General features: G+C 49.0%; 1 protein-coding gene across 6 annotated transcripts in view; it reads left to right on the plus strand.

Annotated features, from left to right (window-relative positions):
- BICD1 (BICD cargo adaptor 1) overlaps positions 1-27,666 on the plus strand; it is a 217,247-nt gene that overhangs the window by 80,022 nt on the left and 109,559 nt on the right. For all 6 annotated transcript variants that reach the window (XR_011379051.1, XM_051850911.2, XM_070049624.1 and 3 more), the window contains exon 2: positions 23,902-24,114. Coding sequence is in view for 5 of the 6 variants with exons in the window: in XM_051850911.2 (XP_051706871.1) it covers positions 23,902-24,114 (213 nt within the window). In the remaining variant the exon portion in view is untranslated. The remainder of the gene's footprint in view (positions 1-23,901; positions 24,115-27,666) is intronic.

Raw genomic sequence — 27,666 nt, forward strand, 5'->3', positions numbered from 1 at the left:
AGTTTCTTGAGCAAAAATCTGCTCCACATCTTGGCTGTACTAATTGACGTTCCCTCTGACAGGGTATAAGGGTTCCCTTTGCTTTGCTTCCTGGCCAGCGTTTGTTATTTTTTGCTCTTTGGATAGCAGCCATTTTGAGTGGATGAGATCCTGTCTCTTCCTGGTTTTGATTTGCATTTCCCTGAAGGCTCATGATGGTGATATACTTGTTGGCCACCTGGATTTCCTCTTTTGAAAACTGTCTCTTCAGCTCACTAGCCCATGTTTGAACTGGAGTTCTTGCTTTGTTCTTCCTGAGCGGTGTTGACTTCCTTCTATATTCTAGATGTGGATTCCTTGTCAGATGGGTGCTTAGGTATCCCGCCCCTCTGGGTTACTCTGCAGACTGTGTCCTCTGCAGTGTAGAAGCTTTGTAGTTTGATATACTCCCATTTGTCTTGTCTTCTGTTGACTATCTCTTCAGGATTTTGTCTTGAAAAAAATCTTTATTTATGACCGTGTCTTAAAGTGTTTCCACTGTAGCTTTAGGCCTTATAGTTGGCCTTTTTGAACCATTTTCAGTTAATGCTTGTATAGGAATCAAGTTTCATTTTTCTCCATGTGGGTACCCAGTTTTCCCAGCACTGTGTACTGAAGAAGGTGTCCTTTCTCCAGTGTGTTTTTGGCACCTTGTTGAGATTCATTTGGCTGTGAATATGTGGCTTTGTATCTGGAATCTCCATTCTGTTGTTCTGTGTGTCTTCTTATGCCAGTACTGTGCTATCTTGGTTACTGTAGCCCTGTAGCAAGCCCTAGTTGTGATGCGGCTGGTGCCATGGCTCACTAGGCTAATCCTCTGCCTTGCGGCGCCGGCACACCGGGTTCTAGTCCTGGTCGGGGCACCAGATTCTGTCCCGGTTGCCCCTCTTCCAGGCCAGCTCTCTGCTATGGCCAGGGAGTGCAGTGGAGGATGGCCCAGGTGCTTGGGCCCTGCACCCCATGGGAGACCAGGATAAGCACCTGGCTCCTGCCTTCGAATAGGCGTGGTGCGCCGGCCGCGGCGGCCATTGGAGGGTGAACCAACGGCAAAGGAAGACCTTTCTCTCTGTCTCCCTCTCTCACTGTCCACTTTGCCTGTCAAAAAAAAAAAAAAAAAAAAAAAAAAAAGGAGTTGTGATGCTTCTGGGTGTTTTTTCATTTTTTCGTTTTTTTTTTTTTTTTTTTTAAAGATTTCTTTTTTTTTTTTATTTGAAAGGCATAGTGACAGAGAAAGGGAAGGAGAGAGACAGATATTTTCCATGTTCTGGTTCATTCCCCAAGTGGCTGAAATAACAAGGGCTGGGCCAGGCTGAAGCCAGGAGCTGGGAACTTCATCCTGGTCACCTATATGGGTGTCAGGGGCTCAAGTGCTTCAGCCATCCTCCATTGCCTTCCCAGGCACATTAGCAGGAAGCTGGATTAGAAGTGGAGCAGCCAGAACCCAGTCCAGCGCTGATGCAGGATGCTGGTGTCACAGGTGCTGGATTCACACTCCAGGTTTGTTCTTTTGGCTCGAGATGGCTTTGGTTATTTGGGGTCTTGTGAGCTTCTGTGTGTATGAATTTTAGGATTTTTCCCCTTGTGGAGAACCCCATTGGTATGTTGATGCAGATCACATCAACTTAGTGAATCATTTTGGGTAATTTGAACATTTTAACAAGATTAATTCTCACCAACCATGAACATGGTAGGTCTTTCCATTTTGTGTGTGTCTTTTTCTGTATCTTCCATGAATGTTTTGTAATTTTCATTGTAGAAGTCATTTACGTCCTTAAATTTGTTCCTATTTTATTTGTAGCTAATGAGATTTCTTTCTCAGCAAGTTCATTATTGGTGTATAAAAATTTTCTGATTTTTGTTGGTTTTGTATCCTGTAATTAACTGAATTGTCAGTTCAAGTAGTCTTTTGTCAGAGTCTCTAGGTTTTTTCTCTGTATAGAATCATGTCATCTGCAAACAGCAATGATCTGACTTCTTCCCTTCTGATCTGGATGTCTTGTATTTCTTTGTCTTGCCAAATTGCTCTTTTTGTTTTGTTTTGTTTTGTTTTTGTTTTGTTTTTTTGACAGGCAGAGTGGACAGTGAAAGAGAGAGACAGAGAGAAAGGTCTTCCTTTTGCCATTGGTTCACCCTCCAATGGCCGCCGCGGCCGGCACACCGCACTGATCTGATGGCAGGAGCCAGGTACTTATCCTGGTCTCCCGTGGGGTACAGGGCCCAAACACTTGGGCCATCCTCCATTGCATTCCCTGGCCACAGCAGAGAGCTGGCCTGGAAGAGGGGCAACCGGGACAGAATTCGTCGCCCCGACCGGGACTAGACCCCGGTGTACCAGCGCCACAAGGCGGAGGATTAGCCTAGTGAGCTGCGGCGCCGGCCTCAAATTGCTCTTGTTAAGATTTCCAGTATTGAAGCAAGATTTGTGGTGTAGTGAGTTAAACTGCCACTTGATACACCTGCCACCATATCAGAGTGCCAGTGGAGTCCAGCTCCTATGCTTCCTGTCCAGGTCCTCGTCAATGTGCCCAGGAAGCTAGGTTCCTGCCATCCCTGTGTGAGACTCTTGGTGGAGTTCCTGTCTCCCAGCTTCTGCCAGGCCCAGTTCCAGCAGTCGCAACCATAAAATGGAATGAGCCATGGATGGAGGATTTCTTTCTCCATCTCTCCCTCCCTCTCTGTCACTCTGCCTTTCACATAAGTAAATAAGTAAACTTTAAAAAAGAGACTTCCCACCATGTGTCGAATAAGAGCAGTGAGAGTAGACGTGCTGTCCTGTTCCAGTTCTTAGAAGAAACGATTTATCTTTCCCCCATTCCCATGTTGGCTGTGGGCCTGTCACATGTGGCCTTTCTTACATTGAGGTACATTATTTCCACACCTCATTTACTCAGAGCGTTTTTGTTGTAATGGATTTTGTTGACTGCTTCTCCTAGCTCATGTGATTTTTGTCCTTCATTCTAAGTGATTTGTTAGGTTTGTGAGTTTGTGAGTGTCAAACCATCCTTGCACACCGGGGATAAATCCCACTTGATCATGGTGAGAGTTCTTTGTGATATACTGTTGAATTTGATTTGCTAGTATTTTATTTAGAATTTCTGTGTTGGCCTTCATCAGGGATACTGGTTTTTCATAGCCATGTAATTCTTTAACTTTTCTTGAGTGACACTTTTCATGGTGACTATCAGCAGGTGACAGCAGTAACTGTCAATTCAACTACAGAAAGGTTTCTGAGGACAGCGGCCTCTGCACCCAAGCAGATTGCAAATAAATTCTACATAGAAACTGTGTCACCTGAGAGAATTCGAATTTCAAACCATTAGGGAAGTTTACAGTCATGACTTCAGAACAGACTAATTTTGCGTAGTACCTTTAAACATTTTTTGTAAGATTTATTTATTTACTTGAAAGGCAGAGTTGGAGGGAGAGACAGAGAAAGGTCTTCCATCTGCTGGTTCACTCCCCAGATGGCTGCAGTGGTTGGAGCTGGGCTGATCCCAGAGCCAGGAGCCAGGAGCTTCTTCGGCTACTCGGGCCTTCTTCCACTGCTTTCCCAGGCACAGCAACAGGGAGCTAGATCGGAAGTGGAGCAGGTGGGACTTGGACGGGCGCCCATATGGAATTCTATTGCTGTAGGCAGCAGCTTTACCTGCTACGCCATAGAGGTGGCCCCTGAACTTTTTTTAAACTTTATTTGAGAGGCAGAGAAACAGAGGCAGAGATCTCCGATTCTCTGGTTCGCTCTCCAAATGCCTGTAATAGCCAGGGCCAGGCAGGCCAGGCCAGTCAGCAGATAGCCAGGAACTCCATCTGGGGCTCCTACTTGGGTGGCAGGGAATCAGGTGCTTCAACCAACATCCATTGCCTCCCTGGATATGCATCGACAAGGAACTGGGTCAGAAGCAGTGTAGACAGGACTTGAACCCGGTACTCCAATGTGAAAGGTGGGTGTCCCATCTAGTGACTTAAGCTGCTGCACCAAATGCCCACTCACATAGCACATTAAACAAAGAAAGCATTTCTGGGCAAGGCATTTGGCCTAGTGATTGGATTGCCTCTTGGAACCCTACACCTTATACTGGAGTGCCTGTATTTGGGTTCTGGCTCTGCTTCTAGGCCCAGTTTCTGCTGAAGAACACCCTGGGAGGCAACAGTGATGGCTCCAATACTTGGGTCTCTGCCACCCACGTGGGCGACCCAGATGACTTCCACACTCCTGGCTGTGGGCTGGCCCAGCCCCACTGTAGAGGCATTCGGGGAGTCAGCCAGTGGGTGGAAGATCTCTGTCCATTACTGTCTCTTTTCTCTGTGCCTTTCAAATTCATTTAAAGCATTTGAAACCCAAGTATACTTTCAGTGTGATGATCAGACTCATGTTTAACTTCAATACCTTGAGTACAAAACAGGAAAACTGGATTAAAACCCTCTGTTGGAATGTTTTACACTTTATACAGAAAGTAAACTAAACCTGTTAGACAGTTGCACATATGATCCTTGAGTTTTCTGACAGGTTTCAGCAGCTGGCCCCTGGCCTGGTAGTTAAGATGCCTGGTTGAATGCCTGGGTTTCATGCCTGACTCCAGCTTCCTGCTGACGCACACCCTTGAAGGCACTAGTGATAGCTCAAGTATTTGGGTTCCTGATCCCTGTGCAGGAGACCTGGATTGTTCCCAGTTCCTGGCTTTGACCAGGCCCAGTCTAGGCTGTTGGAAGCATTGGAGGAGTAAAACCAGGAGATGGGAGCTCCCTCTCTGTGCCCCTTCTTCTCTTTCTCCCTCTGAAATGAACACATTTTAAAAATAAAGTAAAGCATTCTTCTTCGTAGCAGCCAGATGCTGCCACCCTGCGCATGGCCGAGTTCCCACATCTGCTGTCATCTGTGGCTTCCCGTTGCTTCTCTGGCTCTCCTCTCCATGCTTAGCTGTGTTGCTGGCCGTGATTAACACCTCCTCCTGCCACTGCACTAGTCGCTGCTGCTGATGGGGCGGCTGTGGCCACTTGGCCCGACACAGGAGCCAGAGCTTGGGTTCCCAGGCTCCCTGGCCTTGTGGGTCCAAAGTTTGGTTTGCTTGCTTGCTTGCTTGCTTGCTTTCCTTCTTTCTTTCTTTCCTTCTTTCCTTCTTTCTTTCCTTCTTTAATTTGACAGATAGAGTTAGTGAGGGAGTGAGACAGAGAGAAAGGTCTTTTTTCCATTGGTTCACCCCCCAAATGGCTGCTACGGCCTGAGCTATGCCGATCTGAAGCCAGGAGCCAGGTGCTTCCTCTTGGTCTCCCATGGGGTGCAGGGCCCAAGCACTTGGGCCATCCTCCACTGCCTTCCCGGGCCACAGCAGAGAGCTGGACTGAAAGAGGAGCAACTGGGACAGAATCCGGCGCCCCGACCGGGACTAGGACCCAGTGTGCTGGCGCCGCAGGCGGAGGATTAACCAAGTGAGCCACGGCGCCAGCCCCTTGCAGGTCCAAAGTTTGAAGGAGGGCTTCAAACTTTGAAGGAGAAACCGTGGTAGCTTCAACCCTTCCCCAAGTGCTTTCTTTTTTATTTATTTATTTATTTATTTATTTATTTATTTATTTTATTTTTTGACAGGCAGAGTGGACAGTGAGAGAGAGAGACAGAGAGAAAGGTCTTCCTTTTGCTGTTGGTTCACCCTCCAATGGCCGCCGCGGCCGGCGCACCACGCCTATTCGAAGGCAGGAGCCAGGTGCTTATCCTGGTCTCCCATGGGGTGCAGGGCCCAAGCACCTGGGCCATCCTCCACTGCACTCCCTGGCCACAGCAGAGAGCTGGCCTGGAAGAGGGGCAACCGGGACAGAATCCGGCGCCTCAACTGGGACTAGAACCCGGTGTGCCGGCACCGCAAGGCGGAGGATTAGCCTAGTGAGCTGCGGCGCCGGCCTCCCCAAGTGCTTTCATTGTTCTCCAATCCATCCCGCTGCTGCCGTATCCACCGCCACCTCCGCTGCCACCAGAGCTGCCGTGACCACAGCTGTCGTTGCCACCCAAACCAACTCCACAGCCACCACCGAATTTCTGAACCTCCTCAGCCCCCGTGGCGGGGTGCGGTGCTCACCGTCTCCTGCTTGCACAGGCATGTGGGACTTGCTGTTGAGGCCGGTCAAGGTGTGCTGTTGCTGGGTGAGGGTCTGTCCATGGAGGCATGGTCCTCAGACTCAGCAACAGCAAAGCCCCTGTTCCTGGCCCTGCCTCCGGCAGCCGTGACGGCTGTCGCTTCAGCTTTCCCACGCTGTCCAGAGTCATCTCGCAGGTGGTGTTCCTCACTGTTGTACTTAGTGCCACCCACGCGGGTTCTTCCCCACAGTGAAGTGGGCGCCTGGGGCTGGAGGATCTCCTTGTCCATAATCCCACAGCACTCCCATCGCCTTGTGTGGCCTTGCATATGTGGCTGTGTCCACCTCCCCTGCAGTCGCCTACAGGACAGACTCACAGCCCTGGAGCGCGTGTGCTTGGGTCACTCATCACTGCACGGCCCGTGAGCGTCTCCATTGCTCCAGACTCCCAGCGGTTGTTCCACAGCCCAGCCCTCTCATGAGTTTCTGCAGTGCTGGGCTCCTCAGAGACCCTGGCCCAGACGGGAGGGCGGTGGGGCTCCCAGGACGCTTCCACGGCAGTGTCGTGGCACAGATGCTCAGCTTTGGGTATCTTGGTTTTCAGTGTTTTGTACAAAGATTATGACACCCTACGGAGACATCAGATTTGTTCCTGTTAGCTGTGTTCCTGCAGAAACACCCTTGTGGTTTCCTGATGGTGCGTGTGATTCCAGAAGGTTGCTTCTGGACCAGTTGTTGGGAACACGCTGTGTGTGTGAGCTCTGTCTGGATGACGAGGGACAGGGCCTAGCACGGAACACAGGCGCCCGGCCACACTGCAGGAAGTTCTCGGCTTCCACACGCTCCCCTGCACCCGGGAAGCGGCGGCTCTGCCATCTCTCAGCCACAGAGAACCCTTCCCCATGACCTGCGAGGTGATTTCCCGAGACGTCCAAGGCAAAGGGGATCGCTTTGTCCCATTCTGTAGCATGTACAGGAACGTGTTATTAACCCCAAGCAGCAGTTTATCATGCTTCTGAAGGGCCTCATGTGCTGTGCTGGTTTGCCTCCTGGGTTATGATGTGGCGACAGCCAGCCCCAGCATTCCAGAGGCTTCCGACAGTAGAGGTTCTTCCCTCGTGCCGTGCTCAGACGTCCACTGTGGGCAGCTCAGTGCTGTCGTGACCACACCCTTTCTGGAGTTTCTCCTGGTGATTATCAGAGATGTCAGAGTGGACAGCCTGGCCGTGGGCTTCTGCTTAACTCTGTGTTACATTTGCAAGAGGACTGGGACTCTGGGAACTGTTTATAAAGGTCTTATAAGAGAGTATCTACATTTGTCTGTTTGTAAAAAGTTATTTATTTGAAAGGCAGAGTGGGGGTTTCTTAAATAAAAAAAGAAAAGAAAGGCAGAGTAGGGGATGAGATGTCTCCATTCCTGTTTAACTACCCCTGTGCCTAATGGCTGAGGCTGGGCCAGGCAGAAAACCAGGAGCTGGGGACTCAATCCGGTCTCATGGGGGTGGCAGGGACCTAACTACTTGAGCCATCACCTGCTGCCTCCCAGGTCATGTGTGTGTGCATCTGCTTTTCTTTTTTATTTATTTATTTATTTTTTTACAGGCAGAGTGGACAGTGAAGAGAGAGAGACAGAGAGAAAGGTCTTCCTTTGCCGTTGGGTCATCCGCCAATGGCCGCCGCGGCTGGCGCACCACGCCTATTCGAAGTCAGGAGCCAGGTACTTCTCCTGGTCTCCCATGGGGTGCAGGGCCCAAGCACCTGGGCCATCCTCCACTGCACTCCCTGGCCACAGCAGAGAGCTGGCCTGGAAGAGGGGCAACCGGGACAGAATCCGGTGCCCTGACCAGGACTAGAACCCGGTGTGCCGGCGCCGCAAGGCGGAGGATTAGCCTAGTGAGCCGCGGTGCCAGCCGCGTCTGCTTTTCATTACTTTAAAATATCTGGAAACCTGGAAGGAAATTCTGTGGAGCCAGCTGGTTTATCTGAGCTCACAGTTTGGGTTGCAGGATCCAGTGGCCCCGTAGTTGGGCATCTGGTTGATGGTGTGTGTGGAGGCAGGATCACACTGTGAAGCGGGAAGCAGATCGGGAACATCTAGGATGATCTTGAGTTCAAATATTCCAGCTTCTCGTGAGAACCACCCTCCTTGGGCTCACCCCCAATGGCCCAAGACTTCCTGCAGGCTCTGCTTCTTCAATGGCATCCTTGGATCATGTCTGCACCCTTCACCCATCAGCCATGGACAGCAACACAGCAGAGTGTGCTTTAGCAGGAAGCTGTAATGGGGAGCAGGTACAGGCACTCCATTGGGGGATGTGTACATTTTCCGTGGCATCTTAACTGCCGTACCAAATGCCCAGCCCCATTTCTCTGTTCAAAGAACTATTTCAACTCCGGAGCTGAGGGATATATTAAAAAGAATATCGGATTTAGGAGGCAAAATGTCTGGGCTGTGTTGTCCATTGTCTTACTGACTGTGTGCATTTGGGCAGATTATTTGAACCATTATTATCTGCATCTCGAGTTCTTCTATGATAGACTTACAGGGCCTGGAGTAGTCACTCACCTCTGAAAGCCTTCTATTTCAGCCAGGTTTTCTCTCCTTAACTGCTTGTTATTCACACCTGGAGGGTGAAGTATTAGAATGAAGTCTGCCCATGTCAACATTACTTAAATCTTTGTCCCAGGAAGATAAGACAGTAAATTAATAAATAACTCCACTGTTGACTTTAGGAAAAGCTTGCAAATCAATTTATCAGGACAAACAGTTTGCTCATCTGGGCAAACAGCTCTCTTACAAGAACAGTGTATTGCTCACCTGGGCAAACAGCTGACAAGCCTGTGGAGGAATGACATTAGGCACTGTGGTTATGAAAATGGGTTGGCTGAAATGCTGATTTATTTTACTGTCTAACTGGGAGTAGAGTATCTTATTCTGTGAACCTGGATATGTGCCCTGACTAGGGTGCATCTCTGCCTGGTTTGTTTATTGATGAGGTTAATTACACCAAGATTAGTGAGGTCCTGGATACTGGGTTTGGTATAAAAAGTTGGGCGAGGAATGGGTGCTGTGGCGCAGTGGGTTAAAGCCCCAGCCTGCAGTGCTAGCATCCCATATGTGCTCCAGTTTGAGTCCTGGCTGCTCTTCCAATCCAGCTTCCTGCTAATGCACCTGGGAAAGCAGCAGAAGATAAGTGCTTGGGCCCCTGCACCCATGTGGGAGACTTGGAGAAGGTCCTGGCTCCTGGTTCAGATGGGCCCAGTTCTGGCCATTGTAGCCTTTTGGGGAGTGAACCAGTGGATGGAGGACCTCTCTCTCTCTCTGTCTCTTCCTCTCTAACTCTTTCAAATAAATAAAATAAATCTTAAAAAAAAAGTTGTACAAGCAAAACCAATTTTTCTATGTTAAACATCATTTATAGATTTATATCAGCAACATTTGCTTGTGATATAGATTCTAAGACATTCATTTTTCTGTTAAAAAAATACAGTGTTAGGGTTACAGGTTAAAGCCTTGGTGTCTTAAAGCTGCAGAACACAGAGGTTCATGCCATTGCTTATCCAACATTTCAGAGCTGTGTATTACTTTGACAGGAAACAGAGCATGTGTCCATTTAGACTTAAAGCTCGCGTTTACCTCCGTTGCTTAAACATTCTCCCTTCACTATGCTCTGAAGACTACCTGCACCCTCACTTCTTGACCTATCCTGTGTCAAAGTTAGTTTGCTCAGAATTCCTCCCTGCGTCCCTTCACCTTAGTGGGCGCTGCATGAGCACGTTGTCAAGTGTGCAGCCTTTATTTATGAACCTGGGTGGAAGCACTCTGTCCTTCCAGCCACTGTTCGATCTTAGGAAACTCAGCCGAGGTGTGAAGGCAGCTCCTCAGGGTCTGGAGTTGGAGCTCAGAGTGCGCCGCAAAGGAGAGGTAACCCTGAGAAAGACTCCCCGGGAGCTGAAGGCTCTTCCTTGACAAACCCATTTGCAGTGTGGACTGAAAATGATACCGAGGTTCTTAATTTTAAAAAGGGATAAATTATCATGCAGAACAGACAATCTTACCTTCTCCAAGTCTCACCCACAGGTGCCTGTCTTTCATATTCTCTTTCTCCCTCCCCTCTTGTGTCTTCTCCCTCTCCCTGCCCTGTCACTACTGGAATTAATGGGAGTTGAGAGATGGGATGAGGCACAGAATGAAATCAAAGGAAGTGTGCAGTGGATTGAGAGTTAAATAATATCTGAAAGAGCAGCCATGTATAACCAGGTACCTGAAATTTACTTTATATAGCAGAAGAAGTTTTAAAAATAACGATAGCTGTAATTGTGTGTTAATATAAAAAGATGTAAAATGTGCCACCGTTGGTATAAAGTGGAGGGAGAAGTGGAAGTGAAGCCTTTTTATATGTGATTGAGGTTACCATCCTAAAATGGAATGTCATAGCTAAGATGTTTTACATAAGACCATGGTAACCACAAAGAAAGTATCTCTAGTAGAAACCCCAAAACGTAGAAAAGGAAACTAAAGCATTCTACTACAAAACAGCAAAAAGCAGCGCTGTCGGGGAAGATGTGGTGTGATGGGTTATGCCACTGCCCGGGTGCCCACATCCCAGGTAGGAGTACCCGGCATCCAGTCCCACCTCTGCTTCTGATCCAGCTTCCTGGAAGGCGGCAGGTGATGGCGCAAGTACTCGGGTCCCTGCCACCTATGTGGAGACCTCTCTGGAGTTGCTGGCTCTTGGCTTCAGCCTTACCCAGTCCTCATTTGTGTGGACATTTGGAGAGAGAACCGAAACTGCTCTGCTTCCAGTCAGCTTCCTGATAATGCACCTGGGAAGGCAGTGGAAGATGGCTCAAGTTCTTGGGCATCTAATGACCCTGAGGGTGTCAGGAATGCAGCTTCAGGCATCTGGCTTTGATCTGGTCCAGACCTGGCCTTTGCAGCCATCTGGGGAGTCAGCCAGCAGATGGAAGATTCTCTCTCTCTCTCTCTCTCTCTCCCTCCCTTTCAAATAGATAATAATCTTTAAACAAGGAAGGAACAAGAAAATCAGAAAACAATGAAATGACAAGAATAAGTAGTTAACTATCGATGATTACTTTAAATATAATTTGACAAATTGTTCCATCAAAAGATAAAGAATAATTACATTTATTTCAAAACAAACAAACAAACAAGATCCAATAGTGTGCTGCCTCCCAGAAACTAACATTTGTCTTTGGGCACACATAGGCTGAGTGTAAATGGATGGCTGTGCACACATGTACCACATATACACAGATGGCACTTCAAATAGACTTCCAGTCAAAATCTGCCCCAAGAGGAAAGGGTGACTTTAAATAGTAAGACAGAAGGCAGTTCATCCAGAGAGCCAACAGTGTGCCAGCACTGGAGCTGTGCAAAGGGAATGCAGGCAGCCATGGCTGCTGCCTCCAGATCTGTGTTAGCAGCACACTGATGGCAGGAGCTGGAGCCGGGAACTGAACCAGGTGCTCCCACCTGGGACCCAGGTGTCCCAGCTGGGTCTTACCTGAGATTTCACTCATTTTTTTTTTATTTATTTATTTTTGACAGGCAGAGTGGACAGTGAGAGAGAGAGACAGAGAGAAAGGTCTTCCTTTGCCGTTGGGTCACCCTCCAATGGCCGCCGCGGCTGGCGCACCGTGCTGATCCGAAGCCAGGAGCCAGGTACTTCTCCTGGTCTCCCATGGGGTGCAGAGCCCAAGCACTTGGGCCATCCTCCACTGCACTCCCGGGCCACAGCAGAGAGCTGGCCTGGAAGAGGGGCAACCGGGACAGAATCCGGCACCCCGATGGGGACTAGAACCCGTGTGCCAGTGCCTCAAAGCAAAGGATTAGTCTATTGAGCCACGGCACTGGCGAGATTTCACTCATTTTTTAAAATATCTGCCTCTCCAATTCCAGTTCCTTCATTCTCCCTATCACCTGAGAGCATTGGTGGGGTATGAGCTAAGACTGCAGTATTTGGGCTTGTGGAAGACACATTGATTTTATTGATTGCAAGAAAAGAATCTGCTTATGCTTGATTTTTTCTTATAATTAGGCTTGGAGGAAGAACCCAAAAGTCTTCATATTTTCTTAAGGACAAAAGGGATCCGTGTAAAGGATGGGTTAGCCAGCAGGGTGATGAGCATGTTCTAGGAGAGACACAGTTGAGCGCCTTACGGGAACCTGTTACAGACAGACTGCACACTTTCATGGTGACAGCCGCAAGTGCGCCTAAGACAGGAAGGAGTCTCTGCCCAGCGTGGCTTAGGGTTCAGATCCTTTGTGTGGTGAGCGTTCCCAGACCTCACCTGTCTCACGTGCTGTGAGTGACTTTCTGACCCAAAGCTCTGAGTAATAAACACACGTCACATTTCTTACAAATCAAGTAAACCACTGTAAGGATTTGAGGGAGAGGACCAGGTGTGAGTATCCTTAATAAGTCTTCTTTGGGGGGATGACATTAGGCTCTATCTTATCTGTTTATGGGAACTTTAAAAAGTGGAAAATGGAGTTAGAAAGTGAGTTTATTTTGGTGTAAAAAGTGTTTGAAATGCATGCATTTTTCCTGGTAATAAACACTTTCCATGCGTGATTTGAGGACCCGTTGTATGTGTGTTCATCAGTGCCCCAGGAATAACACAGTCATAGTCAGGGTCAGGGAGGGGCATTGCCCTCAATGGGGACCCGAGCCTTGATTGAGTGCCCTGCTGTGTGCCATGCCCTTGCGGGTTAGTCTGCCTCTCCCCTGCAGGGTCAGGGAGGGGTGTTGCCCTCACTGGGGACCGGAGCCACGATTGTCTGAGCGCCGTGTGCTGTGAGTGGTGCCCTGGCACGTTAGTCTGCCCCTCCCCGCAGGCTTTCTTTGGAGCAGTTGGGAAGCATCCCTAAACCTCCTGCCTTCTTTCCCCCTGCTCCCTGTTAGTTCTTCAGACAACACGATGTTGGCCCTCGACTCTCCTGGCTACCGAGGAACCCTCTGCCTGTCTCCTCCCTCTGAGGCCCTTGCTCATCCATTTTTCTACTTCCCTCTCGTCGTTTTGCTGTCAGTCATTTTCTCAGGCCAGCGTCACAAAAGAGTCCCCGGGACGGTTACTGGGTCTGTGGCTCTGGACAAGGTTCTTTGATTTCTCGGGATCATTTTTCCCTTTGACGTCTGGGGCCAAGTTGCTGACTTCTGCTTGCCTGCACCTTTATTGAAACCCCTGTTTCTGTTCCAGCGTGTGCTCTGAGTATTACGCTCCTGGGTGGGCTTGCGAGAGAGAGAAAGACGTGAATCTCAGCCCAGGGAGGGGTGAGATGTGTAAATGGAACAGAGAAAAGAAGGAAGGATTTAGAACAGAATTTTTCTTAAAAAGGTGTATTGATTGATTGATTTATTCGAAAGGCAGAGTGGTGGAGAGCAAGAGAGAGATCCATCCATCTTCCATTTGCTAGTTCACTCTCCAAATGGCTGCAGCAGTGGGGCTGGGCTGCACAGAAGCCAGGAGCCTGAAACACCATCCAGGCAGGAATTTAAGTACTTGAGCCATCACCTGCTGTCCCCCAGGGACGTTAGCTGGGAGCTGGGTCAGAAGTGGAGCTCAGGGCTCGAACCAGCACTCAACACGAGATGTGGGCATCCCAAGCCCACATCTGTCACTGTGTCACAACATCAACCCCAGAACAGAGTTCACTGAGCTCCTGAAAATTTCTGGCAGTTCATTAGAAGTTGAAAATTAAACACAGCATCACTTAGGGTTAGGGTTCAGCCACACTGAACATAAATGGAGTCCCGGCCGTGCCGCAGTCACCAGGGCCCAGGTTCCTTCTCACAGTCTTTGGTCGCATCCTCAGTGCTGGCTTGCGTGCCTCAGTCTCCCTGTGGTCACGAGGTGCTGTTGCTTCTCCATCCATCAGGTCCGCGTTCCAACCTGAAACAAAGTGAAACCGTGAGAGCAGCATCAGCTCACGTGAAAGGACTTCCCAGCTGCCATGCAGTGAACCTCCGCTCGCGTTCCTTGCCCGTCCCTGGGAGGCAGAGAGGTCAGGAAGCCCGGCCTTTGGGCGGGAGACACTGTCCGCCCACGCGGCAGCAGCTTCTGTGGTGAGGAGGGGAGGAGAGGATGCCGCGTGCAGACCGGAGCGCGGCACCTGGATGGCGCTTCGCTCTCCCGGAGCCTCCACGAGCTGCTGCTCCACCCTGCCGGGTGTCATGTATCTCGTGGGTGCTTCTGCGGAGGTTCCTCGTGCTGGGTTCCTGCCTCCGTGCTACAGTGCGCAGGAGAGTGCAGCATCTGGGAGCTGGCTTCGCACGCAGGCCCTGCCGCTCACCCTGTTAACCTGTGAGCAACATGAGGGATAATGTGACTTGTTATTGTGAGTAATGATTTTAGGACGACCTCCAAGTGCAGGAGCAGGGTGTATGAGGACAGCGTGTGCCATTAATTCACTTTGTCAACCAAGAAGAACTCAAGTGCCCAAAAACAGGGCAAGCAAACAGCTGGTCAAGAAATGGTTTTCCTGGGGCTGGCGTTGTGGTGTAGCAGGTTAAGTGGCTGCCTAGGATGCTCCCAATGTGAGTGCTGGATCAAGTCCACTTTTGTTCCAGTGCCCTGCTAATGGCCTAGAAACGCAGCAGAAGATGGTCCAAGTACTTGGGCCTCTGCCATTCATGTGGGAGACCTGGACGGAGTTCCTGGCTCCTGTCTTTGACCTGGCCCAGCCCTGGCTCTTGCAGCCTTTTGGGGAGTAAACCAGTGGATGGAAGATCTCTGTCTCTTCCTCTCCTTTAGGAACTCTGCCTTTCAAATAAATAAGTATTTAAAAGAAAAAAAAACCTCTTCTCTTCCTATTAATTAATAATAAAATCTGTCCTCCTACAAGCTAGTCTCAGCTGGAATGTAAGACTGTCTAAGCTGTACTAGCACTTCCATGTCAGTGCTACTTCTTGCTAATGACTGAGTTCAAGAATGGTCGCTTGTTCCTCTCTTGTTTGTTTCCATAAGAGCCAAGAGCCTGCTGTGTTTTTTCTTCTGGAATAGTAGATGGGAACTTCTAAGATTCATGGAAAAAAGGAATTAAAAGAGGTTTATTATGCAAAAAATTTTTTTTTAAATCCACACAGAGTTGATTCACACTATGCATTTTCCATGAATTTTTTAAGGACCCTGCCTATGAAGTGACCTTTGTCCTGAAACAGAATCTCCTACTATGGTTCTTTTTTATTATTATTTTTTAAAGATTTATTTATTTATTTGAAAGTCCAAGTTACACAGGAAAGAGAGAGAGAGAGAGGTTTTCCATCTGCTGGTTCACTCCCCAATTGGCCGCGACAGTCAGAGCTGCACTGATTCGAAGCCAGGAGCCAGGAGCTTCTTCCAGGTCTCCCACATGGGTGCAGGGGCCCAAGCACTTAGGGCTTGGGCCTTCTGCTGCTTTCCCAGGCCACAGCAGAGAGCTGGATCGGAAGTGGAATAGCTAGGGCTCGAACTGGTGCCCAAATGAGATGCCGGCGCTGCAGGCCAAGGCTTTAACCCACTAAGCCACAGCTGCCTGCCCCCTGTGGTTCTTTCTTCTGCTGAGCCCAGAGGTGGAGTTGTTGCCTCTGTGCTGCCCCCTTCCCTGCGAGGATGGCGTGGAGGCCTCAGGTTCTCAGAGCTGAAGAAGGGCTTGCGTGTCAGTGAAGCCTCCAGCCATCCTCGTCCAGCGGGGTGGAGGTGTGCCCTCTGACCTCCAGCAGTTGGGCACCTGCTCGCACAGACAGTCCACGGCTGTGTGCTGGAAAGGGGAGGAGGAAAAATAAACAAAAACCCAAATAAACAAGAACTCTTGAGGAGAGATTTGATTCTTGGTTGGGAAAAAGGAATGTGACATTTATTAATTTTAAACTGGGAGACCTGGAATATAACTTACAATGACTTAAAAAAGTAATTTTCTTTTATGTATATTTCAATGACAAAGGCACTCCTTGAATAACAGCCAAGGAAAACTATATTTTATGCACGCTTTACCTCTGTTTCCTGTATTTTATACGTGTTTGCTCAGAAAGCGTGGAACTGGGGAGCTGGCATCCTGGCACAGCAGGTTTAGCCGCTGCCTTTGACTCCAGGATCCCACACAGAGGCCTGGCTACTCTGTTTCCCATCCAGCTTCCTGCCAATGCACCTGGGAAGGCAACAGAGGATGATCCAAATTCTTGGTCACTGACACCACATGGGAGACCAGGCAGGAGTTCCCCACTTCTGGCTTTAACCTGGTCCACACCTCGCACTGTTGCCGTCTTTTGAGAAGTGAGCAGGTGGATAAAGGATCTCTCTGTCTCTGTTGCTCCCTCTGTCTCTGTTGCTCTTTCTTTGAAATCAATCAATCAATCAATAAATAAATAAATATTTTTTTAAAAAAGAAGTAGAACTGTACCAAATCTGGAGAATTTCTTTCTGGTTGTTCTACTCAGAAGTGTGTGTGTTTCGGTTTGTGTCTGCACAGAGGAGTTCAGCTAAGCAGGCAGTCTCGTCCGAGTTTCCTTGCTGAGCAGGTGTATTTCTGCTTGTGCTGACTCTTACGGTCTCCATACTGGGTGGTGGCTGCAGTCAGACTAGACGGCGTCCGAGGCAGGCGGGGGAAGCTGATGAGACCCAGCAGAGCATCAGCGACCGTTTACAGGAATTGTGGGAAGGTTGTGTCTGATGTTTTGGTTCCTTTGTCTCTTGACTTGTGTCACCCTGCAAACAAATTAAAAACTCAGAAGCCACAGAGAGCTAAGGGAAGACAGCCTGGGGAACTATTGGCCCAGAAAGGGGATGTATCTTTTAGGGTGAGCCAAGTTCACTGAGATAGATGTACGTTATTTTGGCCATCTGGGGAGTGAACCAGCAGGTGGAAGACCTTTCTTGCTATCTCTCACTCTCTTATCTCTCTCTGTGACTCTGCCTTTCAAATAAATATAATAGATATTTTTCAAATAAATATAATAGATCTTTTTCAAATAAATATAATATATCTTTTTAAAAAAATTTTATGAGTGAGGTTGAGAGGATGTAGGGTGCCCCTTCTCAGGGAATGTCTGTTCATTTCAGTATTTGTGGATAGCAGTGAGGCATTATGGGAAAGCCTAGACACACACACATCTATGTCAGTATGATTTATGGCTGACTTGACCCTCGACTTCAGAGAAAAGGGGTGGAACATTAGATTGTGCGAGGAGAATTGATTATTCATAAGGAAAATAATTAATATAGACCTGTACTTCATTCCATCCACAAAAGTCAATTTCAGGTGGATTAAGAGCCTTGAATATAAAAGGCAAAACTTTTTAACTTTCAGAAGAAATGTGGGAGAGCTTTTTGAGCTTGGGAGAGGGGTGTGTTTATTTTAAATAGCAGATACTTGTAGGATGGGGAGAGGGCTGGACCCCAGAGCACTTGAAGGTCAAGGATGTTGCTTCATCAGCAGATAGCAATGAAGGGGGGGGGGGGGGGCGTGAGGCAACCAAACAGGAATGAGCACTGGGGAGTGAGGAAAGAGGCCCTGAGTGCCCGGTGAGGTGCTTGCTTTCCATGGAACTGATGGGTTAGCTCAGAAAGATGAGCACTCAGAAGCGGGAACTTGACTGGTTAATGAAAAGTCCAAGACTTTTCCCCTTGTTTGGAGTCAGGGAAATGCAAATGAAAACCACAGGTGAGGTCAGGACACATTTTGGGAGGTCTGCATCCCACCTTGGAGTGCTTGGTTTGAGTCCTGGCTCTGCTCCGGGCTAAAGCTCCCTGCTCATGCACACTGTGGGAGGCAGCAGGTGATGGCTCAGGTATTTGAAGTGTACAATTTGGTACATTCTGAAATATGCATACACCTGTGAAGTCATCTGCCTAACAAGGGAATGAACAGATCCATCACTCCAAAAATGTTTCCTGGTCCTTGATCCCCCATAACACCATACTTCTGTCCCCTCCGAGCCATATCAGCCATTAATCTGCTTTCTGTCACTATAGATTTATTTAATTATTTATTTGAAAAGCAGAATTACAGAGAGGAAGGGAGGGAGGGAGGGACAGGGAAAGAGGTCAGTCGGTCTTCCATCTGCTGGTTCACTCCCCAAGTGGCTGCAACGGCTGGTGCTGTGTGAATCCGAAGCCAGGAGCCAGGAGCTTCTTCCAGGTCCCTCACATGAGTGCAGGGGCCCAAGGACTTGGGCCACCTTCTACTGCTTTCCCAGGCCACAGCAGAGAGCTGGATTGGAAATGCAGCTGCCAGGACTCAAACCGGCACCCATATGGTGCAGCTCTGCAGGTGGTAGCTTTACCTGCTACACCACTGCGCCAGCCCCTCTGTCACTATAGATCAGTTTGTTTTCTCAGTTCACATATAAATGGAAATTGACAAAACATGCTCTTGTGTGGATGGTGTCCCTGACTTAGTGTAATTATTTGCAGTTTAGCCATGCTGTCATGTGGCTCAGCAGTTCATTCCTTTTTCTTGCTTTGTATGGCTGTACCACAATCCATCTGTTCCCCTATTAATGAACATTGAGTTTACAGTTTCTGGTTATCTCAAAGCATCCATGAACTTTTGTGGACAGGTCTTTGTGTGGGCACATAGTTTTTCCCTGAGTCAATAAAAACTAGGAAATGTAATGGCTGCTTCACAGGGTAGACATAAGCTTGTAGTAGTTCATCATTTACAAAATCATTGGTCTGCCAAAGTTCAGGAATAAAACTCTTCCTTTGCCAAAGTCTTTTTTTTAAGATTTATTTATTTACTTGAAAGAGTTACACACAGAGAGAAGGAGAGGCAGAGAGAGAGGTCTTCCATCTGTTGGTTCACTCCCCAGTTGGCCGCAATGGCTGGAGCTGCGCTGATTTGAAGCCAGGAGCCAGGAGCTTATTCCGGGTCTCCAACACGGGTGCAGGGGCCCAAGGACTTGGGCCTTCTTCCACTGCTTTCCCAGGCCATAGCAGAGAGCTGCATTGAAAGTGGAGCAGCCGGGACTCGAACAAGCACGCAGGTGCAATGCTAGCACTGCAGGTAGTGGCTTTACCCACTACAGCACAGCGCCACAGTATTTTGGAAAGCACCCAATTAGGGGACATGCGCAACAGTGTTCATAGCTACGTTGTTTGTCATAGCAGAAAACTGGAAACAAGCAAATCACGTGTTTTCAGACCAGATTACTGGAATAAGGAATATTTATTTACTAGGCCATAACAGTGGAAATAGGTGAGTTACAGCTGCACTAATGAAAATGGAGAATTTGTAGGAATCTAGTGTTGGGTTCAAAAGCAGGTTGCGGAAGAGTGCCTGCAGGAGGATTCCATTCTATGAATTCCAGCGGCGAGCAGTATCCCACGGTGCATTGTGGACAGGCATGCACGTGAATGGTAAACTAAAGAAGACAGCAGGTGCCGAGCTGCGGGCAGTGTTAACCCGCGGAGGGGCCGAGGGTGTGGGGGACGCCGAGGAAGTGCGGGCAGCAGTGTCGCAGCTGAAAGGCCTCTCAGTCTGTTTCTGACACCCCAGAAAATCGTTTTGATGTTACGTTTTGTGCTTAGGTCTTAGCATTCATTTTCTTAGTGGATATTCAATATATATGAGCAAATTTAGAAAAATCTTTGAAAAGTTGGGATGGAAACTTATAAAGCAATTCAGAAAGTAGCCAGATGTAAACCATCAATGGTAGAAGAAAATCCTGACTTTGAGTAAATATATATTTGAATTATAGGCCATTAGATATTATAGTGGGCAAATTAGGGGCACTGAGCCAGGTTATCATGGAGTATTTAGTTAAGAAGTACAGAGGGCCAGGCATTGTGGTGCAGTGGATTAAGTTGCTTCTTGGGGCGCCCACATCCCATATTGGAGCGTCTGGTCTGAGTCCCCACTGCTTCATGCTTCCTCTCCAGTTTCCTGCTGATGTGCCTGGGAGTTATCAAGGCCCAAGTCCTCGGGTTCCTGACACTCATGTGGGAGACCCAGATGAGTTCCTAGCTCCTGGCTTTGGCCTGGCCCAGCCCAGGCTAATACAGGCATTTGGGGTGAATCTCTGTCTCTCTGTCTCTTTGCCTCTCTCCTGCCTCCATCTGTCACTGTGACTTTCGAACAAATAAGTAAGTAAATAAATAAATATATATTTTTAAAAAGTATATGGCCGGCATTGTGGCCTAATGAGTGAAGCCACTGCCTGCCATGCCAGCATCCAATATGGGCACCAGTCTGAGTCCTGGCTCCTCTGTTTCTGATCTAACTTCCTGCTAATGCACACCCTGAGAGGAGCAAGTGGGGCTCAAGTGCTCAGGTCTGTCACCCGTGTCGTAGACACAGACCGAGTTCTGGGTGCCTGACTGTGCTGTACGTTTAGGGAGTGATCCTACAGATGGGAGTTCTGTTTCTCTGTGTTTCTCTTTCTGCCTTTCATATAAAATTAAGATAATTTCTAAAGAGCTAGAAACCAGATTCTTTGCTGATATAAACCTTGAGACATTTCTGTTTGTGTTTTACATTTATAATGGCTTCAGGGGAAAGAGCCACATCAAGGCTCCTGTCCACTACGAGGTACTGTCCACTCCTGTCCACTACGAGGTGTGGGCAGCTGCTCCCCTAAGGGAGATCCGTGACCTCAGGGCTTCCTCAGGAGACCCAGGAGAACCTTGACCCCTGTGGGGTCGGAGCTGAGACTTGCGAAGGGCAGGGGAAGGAGGCTGACTGATGCCGAGTGACCATTCATGCTCCAAGGCCTTCTGCTGTTTGCTTTCTACCTCTTCTCTGATCCCCTTACCTTTTAAGACCAGGCTGCTCTTTACCTTATGGTAAATGTTGTTACCCTTGTCTTATACATGAAGTAACTGAGGTATAGAAATTGTAACCTTTGCCAAGGATTTCAGAGGAGGCGCACTTAAACCCAAATGCGTTTCGATTCCAAAGCACTTCTTTCTGCTGCTGTTGGTGTTGAGCGCTCGTGAATTTGCACAAAGGGCTGTTCCGGGTGACCTGTGGGTTTCCCCATCTGAGCCTCACAGCATTATGACGTAGAAGCTGCTGTTGTCCCGCCTTACAGATGAGAAAACCGAGGTCTGTGTTGAGTGACGTGCCCAGTGTCCCACAGTGGGAGCAGTGGTGGCAGCTCAGGAGCCTGCACTCTGAACCCTGGGACGGCAGCTGCCCGTGCAGGGTCAGACTTGACCTAACTGTTGGCGAAACCTTGCATCTCCCAATAGCCTTTGAGCTCCGTGAGCCATGGGAGCCTCTTCTTCTGGCCAGGTGCCTCTGGGCTGCCCGTGCCCAGTGAGTGCGTCTCTTCAGGTGGGAGCTTACTCTAGGATGCCCTGGGGTCTGGGGAGCGACCCTCAGCCGGGGCTAGCGGGGTGAGCCAGGTTCTGCTTTGTGCTGTCTCAGATCCTGTGGGTTCCTTGTTTTCCACCGAATGAGAATGCATCCTTAGAAGAACTTTCAGTCCTCCTGAGCCCTGAAACCCTGGTCTGTAAATGGACTTTTGTTAAGGATTAGTTTAAAATGATCACTAAACAGGGGCCAGCGTTGTAGCACAGTGGGCTAAGCTGCTGCTTGCAGTGCCGGCATCCCATGTGGGTACTGGTTCAAGTCCTAGCTGCTCCACTTCTGATCCAGCTCTCTGCTGATGCACTTGGGAAAGCAGTGGAAAATGGCCCAAGTCCTTGGGCCCCTGCATCCACATGGGAGACCCGGAAGAAGCTGTTGGCTCCTGCCTTCGATCTGGTCCAACCTTGGCTGTTGAGGTCATTTGGGAAAGGAACCAGCAAATGGTAGATCTCTCTGTCTGTCTCTCTCTCTCCCTCTGTCTCTGTCTCTACAACTCTACCTTTTGGATTAAAAAAAAAAAAAGTCGCTAAACATCGTTTTGATGTTTTGACAATTCATTTTAGATGGCATTATCACTCATATCCTTGCTTTGTTTAAGTGTTTGGAGCAGATTAAAATAAAAGAAACCAAGACAGTGGGATAAATACAATGCAAATTCAAAATAGTATACAGAAAATAAGAGACAGTTCTATCCAAAATTTCAGTTATTGTAGTTACTGCTATTGAGTGATCCATGCTGCATTTCCTGGCAGTGGTGGCAGCAAAAATACAATTGGTCAAATAATTTCTGTTCATTGTTCCAAAGGGGTGAACTGGTTCTTTAGGGAGAGTGGGTTACAGTGACAGGCCACTTGCCCACCCTTTCCTTCCCTCCAGTTAAATCCTGTTGAAATGTGAAGTACTTGCTGGAGCTAAGGCACTGCGGTAGAGACTTGCAGGCCTGGCAGTACTGCCCTGCTTGCTTGGTGACATTTAAATTCTAACCTGGCCTGGGGCAAGGCCAGGCTCCAGACCACACCCTCCCTGTGGCTCTCTGCTCGCCCTCTCTCCGTGTTGCCCTCTGCCTCTGCACTGTCCACCATGGTAGCCACCAGCCATAGGAGACCACTAAAGGTAACCAGAAAATGAGGACTGTGGACACTGGAGCTGACAGTGAAACCCCAAGCAGTGTCTTGAATACAGATGCTGCGTGCGTTGGGAGCAGGATGGCCAGAACTACAAGATTCTCACCTCTGGCCTCAGGAGGTCATTTGTTCTCTGATAGGTACCACATTAGGGGCCAGCATTCACTCAAGAGGTTCGGTTTCGGGAATCCCATGTCCAGGGCAGAAGGTCGCTTCCGCCTGTATAGCCCCCAGGCTGACCTAGGTCCCCTTGGCCATCACAGCAGCCAGGTGACGTGCACAGGCAGCTCATGCAGAGCACCTGTTGCTGCCGTGTCCTGACCGCTAGGACGACACCCACCCCATGCTGATTTGAATCATTGCTTATCTGAGGGGTTTGTGACGCATCGCTGTCGTTCTGAGAGTCGAGTCCCAGCTGTACCGAAAGGCAAAAGGCGTACTCGGAAAACTGTCTCTGACCCTCGTTCCTCTGTTTTTCTACTCCTTTCCTGTCCACCTATGGGTAACTGTTTTCCTAAGTAGACACGTGTGTGTTCTTTTTTCTTTCTTTCCTTCAGATTGACTTATTTATTTGAAAGTCAGAGTTACAGAGAGAGAGGGAGAGAGAGAGATGGCTTCCATCCACTGGTTCACTCCCCGTTTGGCCACAATGGCTGGAGCTGGGCCCAGCCAAAGCCAGGAGCCAGGAGTTTCTTCCAGATCTCCCATGTGGGTGGCAGGGCTCCAGCATGTGGGCCATCTTCTGCTGCTTTTCCCAGGCCATTAGCAGAGAGCAGGATATGAACCAGCACCCATGTGGGACGCCAGCATTGCAGGCAGTGGCTTTACCCACTACACCACAGCACCAGCCCCTCACATGCTGTTTTCTACAGGATAACTTTTCACTGTCTTTCTGTGATAATGGGCTTTGTGAATGCTGTCTGACAGTTTTCTTTCTTCATGGCGCTGTTGAGAACTGGTCTGCCAGTCACTGCTCATGTATTCGAAAGCTAATGAAACCACTCTTTCCTTTCTTGGAAAATACTTGCAGGATTTTGTTTCTATAATGAAGATGACAACATGAATTTTGATGGGTTTATTAGCTCTCAACAGTCTATTATTGGATTTGTCTAAACTGATAAAATGAAGCAGGCAGCAGTGTTCTGCAAGCTTTTTTAAAACTCATTCTATATTTTTTGCAGGACATTTAAAAACTGTCTTTGTGAATCAACTTTGAATTTTTTCCAACATCAGTTAGAGCTAATGGACTGTAAATGAATGACATGCTTTTTGTTTTTGCTTTGGAGGTCTTTCGGGGTAGCTTTTCTCATGTACAGAACTAAGCAGCACGTTCTGACTGGATTGTTTCATCGTGCACTGTTTGCTTCCCCAACACTGCAGGCATTTGGGCAGTCCTTCTCCATCCACCGGAAGGTCGCTGAGGATGGCGAGACCCGGGAGGAGACGCTGCTGCAGGAGTCGGCGTCCAAGGAGGCTTACTACCTGGGGAAGATCCTGGAGATGCAGAACGAACTGAAGCAGAGCCGGGCCGTGGTCACCAATGTCCAGGCCGAAAACGAGAGGCTCACAGCTGTCGTGCAGGACCTGAAGGAGGTGAGCAGACCAGCCACTTCCCCACCGGAGGTTTGCGGGGGGAGGAATCAGCAAATTCACCCCGCAGGAGAGAGGAGTAGTAGAACGTTCGCTTTCATCACAGCGGCTGTATGAAGCAAGTGGCTCACTGTACTGATGCTGCATTTTTTTTCTCCCTTAGTAGTGGAATGCTGGCTTGAGTTTTTCTCTCTTTGTTGTTTTGTTTTGTTTTGTTTTTTTAAGAAGCAAAGCTGTGGTGTGTTGAGTGCTTGGGAAGCGGCCTTGCTGTCTCTGCAGAGGTGTTTGGAAAATCGCCACCTTAGCACTTCCTCCCTTCACGTTTACCTGTGTTAGTGCAAAGAGGAGAGAAATGGTTGGAAAGGCTGCAGGCCTGGTGTCGGCACTAACTCCAGGGCAGCAGTGTGGGCTGGGGAATGAGCCCGAGAGGATTAGTCTGAGAGTCTGGCTGTGCACAGCCCCACGTGCTTTTTTCTGGTTGTAGAGAAAGCAACAAACTGCAGGCAGCCCAGGTTGGGTCGTGGCATCTCCACGAGGTCCTGAGCCTTTCCTGGTCTCAGGGTTCTCTCCAGCTTCTCCCAGGCGGCAGTGTTTTCAGAGTGGCTGAGTCCTTTAGGGAAGCTGGGAGAGCCAAAAGCACCTTCGTCACCCAGCGCCTTTAGAAGCAGCCCCTTCTGTTGGAAACTGCCCATTGTATCACTCACCGTGTCTTTAATGTGAAAGCTGTAGGAAAGGCACAAATGTCCTAGAACCCCAGCCATTGAACACCCCCAAAACTAGCTGGAGGAGTTGCTGTGGAATCCCCAAAACTGGATCCACGTTCCGGATGCACAGTAACCCAGTGATTGACACTGGGATGGTGGGAAAAGGCAGGCGTTTATTGAATGCACAGAGCAACGAGCTAGGCAGCCAGTGCTCAGTTCTCAGATTGTCCAAGCGAGTGAAGGCGGTGCCTCTTAGAGTTCAAAGCCGGGAATGAGCAGTGTGTGAGCGGCTCATGTGTGGGCCTCTGCTTGTCCACAGCGTGTGGCCTTCCTTTGATTGGTCAGTGGTAGATGCCAACGTGTCTGGTTTGGAATGGTAAAGATGGGCTGCAGGCTTTCTGGGTCTGAGGGTGGACTGGGGGTTAGTTTCTGTGGTCAGGGCCCGTGAGTTCTGCAAATACTCTGAGACGAAAAGCCGGTGTTGAGTTGACACCTCCAGGGGGCAGTTCGAGTCTCCAAGATTCAGGCTGTCTTGCCCTAATGTCACTGTGATAAAGAATGCCCCAGAACGTGTTAGAATAGTTGCTACAGAGCCAAACTGACTCTACTCACTCAGCATACAGAAAACACTCACTGACATCGGAGTGGTGGAGGAGAGGAGTTTATTGCAGAGTGCAGTGCAAGGAGCAGGCAGCATCACTTTATTTCTGGGTTCCCATGGGGTGAGGGGGTGAAGGTTCCTAGAGACTGAGGTTGGAGCTGAGAGTTGCACTTTGATCTCCTGTGCGACTTCCTAGTTGGTCTGCAGTGTTTGTAGCGAGATCGTGTCCTGTAGGGAATTTTGATGATAGCATAGCGGCCCCCGTCAGTCTGGGGGAAGCTACATTTGGCTCAAGGCTCCAGACGAGACCAAACATCAAGATGTCATTTATTGGAGAAGCAGATGACCTCATGGGTCTGGTGACTAGAGGACCTTGTAGGTCAGCAGAACCATGTCCTCAGCTCAATGAGTTAACTGAAGCATGGGGCCTGATGGTGTCCAGCACCTGCCTTCAGGGCTCTGGACAGCGGCTTGGTTTTGGCTCCCTTCACTTCGGAGTTAATCTTTGCCACTGAAGGCATCAGGATGAGTGGGTCAGCTGTACTCCTACTAACAGGGGCCAGGTCTGCAGCCACGGAGGCCCATTTGTGGGCATTTTAGTAATTGAAAAATGTGGGATGCAGAGACGGTTCAGGGTGCAACGTGAGAGAAGCGATCCACTCATATCCTTTCTTGAAGTTAACGACATACTGCAAAGAGGATTGCACTACTGTGAGATCCAAGTTGTCTGAAAGTTCTGAAATGTAATCAACACTTGGCACTTAGACACATCCACATACCGTGAACTGACAGAACCTGGACAGGTTTCTGCTGTACCTGCCTTATTATTCTTCGATGTGTACCTGCTGGAGACTGAGAAAGGAGCCAGCCTAGTGTAAGCAAGTGTTGGGTGTGAGAACACGAGGCCATTCCGGACACCCTGCCTTGTTTCCCTCCGGTGCAAACCATGAGAAACCAAGCTGCTCTGCGGTTCTCAGCCGATGCATCGGTTCGCTGTTGTTTTTGCTGTCGCTTGCCTGCCTTTGGGGTGACAGACCCTTCTCCTCCCAAGGAGTTGCCGTTCGTCTTTCTACCTGCAGAGGCGATTGACAGAGCATCCCACTGACAGGCGTGGTCTGTGTGCACGTGCTGGTGAGTGCACTTAGGATAAGCTCACTAGGCTAGTCCTCCGCCTGTGGTGCCGGCTCCCCAGGTTCTAGTCCCGGTTGGGGTGCCGGATTCTGTCCTGGCTGCTCCTCTTCTTTCCAGCTCTCTGCTGTGGCCAGGGAGTGCAGTGGAGGATGGCCCAAGTGCTTGGGCCCTGCACCCGCATGGGAGACCAGGAGAAGCACCTGGCTCCCGGCTTTGGATCAGCGTGGTGCGCTGGCCACAGCACACCGGCTGCAGGGGCCATTGGAGGGTGAACCAACGATAAAGGAAGACCTTTCTCTCTCTCTCTCTCTCTCTCTCTCTCTCTCTCACTGTCCACTCTGCCTCTCAAAAAAAGAAAAAAAAAAAGATAAGCAGAAGGAATTCATTAAAATGCGGATGCAGGTTAAGAAAGAACTGTGGTAGCAAAAGCCAAACAGATTTGAAGGAGTCCTTCCTTGAGAGCCATCCTGAAACTTGAGTGAGCGTTGGACTCCATGGAGAACTGATGGAAACACGAATCCTGGGCCCAGCTCGCAGATGTGATTCAGTAGATCCAGGGTCCCACCAAGCTACACTTCTGACAGCACCCCCGGCGATGTGGAGTCGCTGAATTGGAGACCACACATGGAGACTGCAGATGCAGGTGTTGTGGCCTCCCTGATGCAGAGGGAGGGTGCGTCAGGACACTCATGACATGGGGGCTGTGATAGGCACCTTGGTTTCCAGAATGATTCATGGGGCTGGAATCTGATTTTTCTGTGTTTTCCATAGTTGGTTTGCAGGAAGAGGATCACCTGTTACATACAGATTTATGGTTTTTTATCTGAAACAGCTCAAGTCAATTTAGCCAGTAAATGTGTTCATCAGGTTTGCCAGGCCACTGAAAGAAACATAAGCAAGTTGACAGTTCTCTGGTCTTCAAAGAATGCAAAACGTCCTGGGTGGTCATCCTGACCGGACGACAGAGGATGCCTGTTGTTTGCATGCAGGTTTCAAGTTTTGATGCAGCTAATAGAATTATTAGTGTTAGGAAGTGGAAACCTGCTGCAAAGGGAGAATGGGAATAAATTGTGGTTTGATCATATTAAGTCGAAACCTCAATTTCAATTCAGATTTGCT

The sequence above is a fragment of the Oryctolagus cuniculus genome, chromosome 9, assembly GCF_964237555.1.
Source record: "Oryctolagus cuniculus chromosome 9, mOryCun1.1, whole genome shotgun sequence".
In the NCBI taxonomy this organism is placed as follows: Eukaryota; Metazoa; Chordata; class Mammalia; order Lagomorpha; family Leporidae; genus Oryctolagus; species Oryctolagus cuniculus.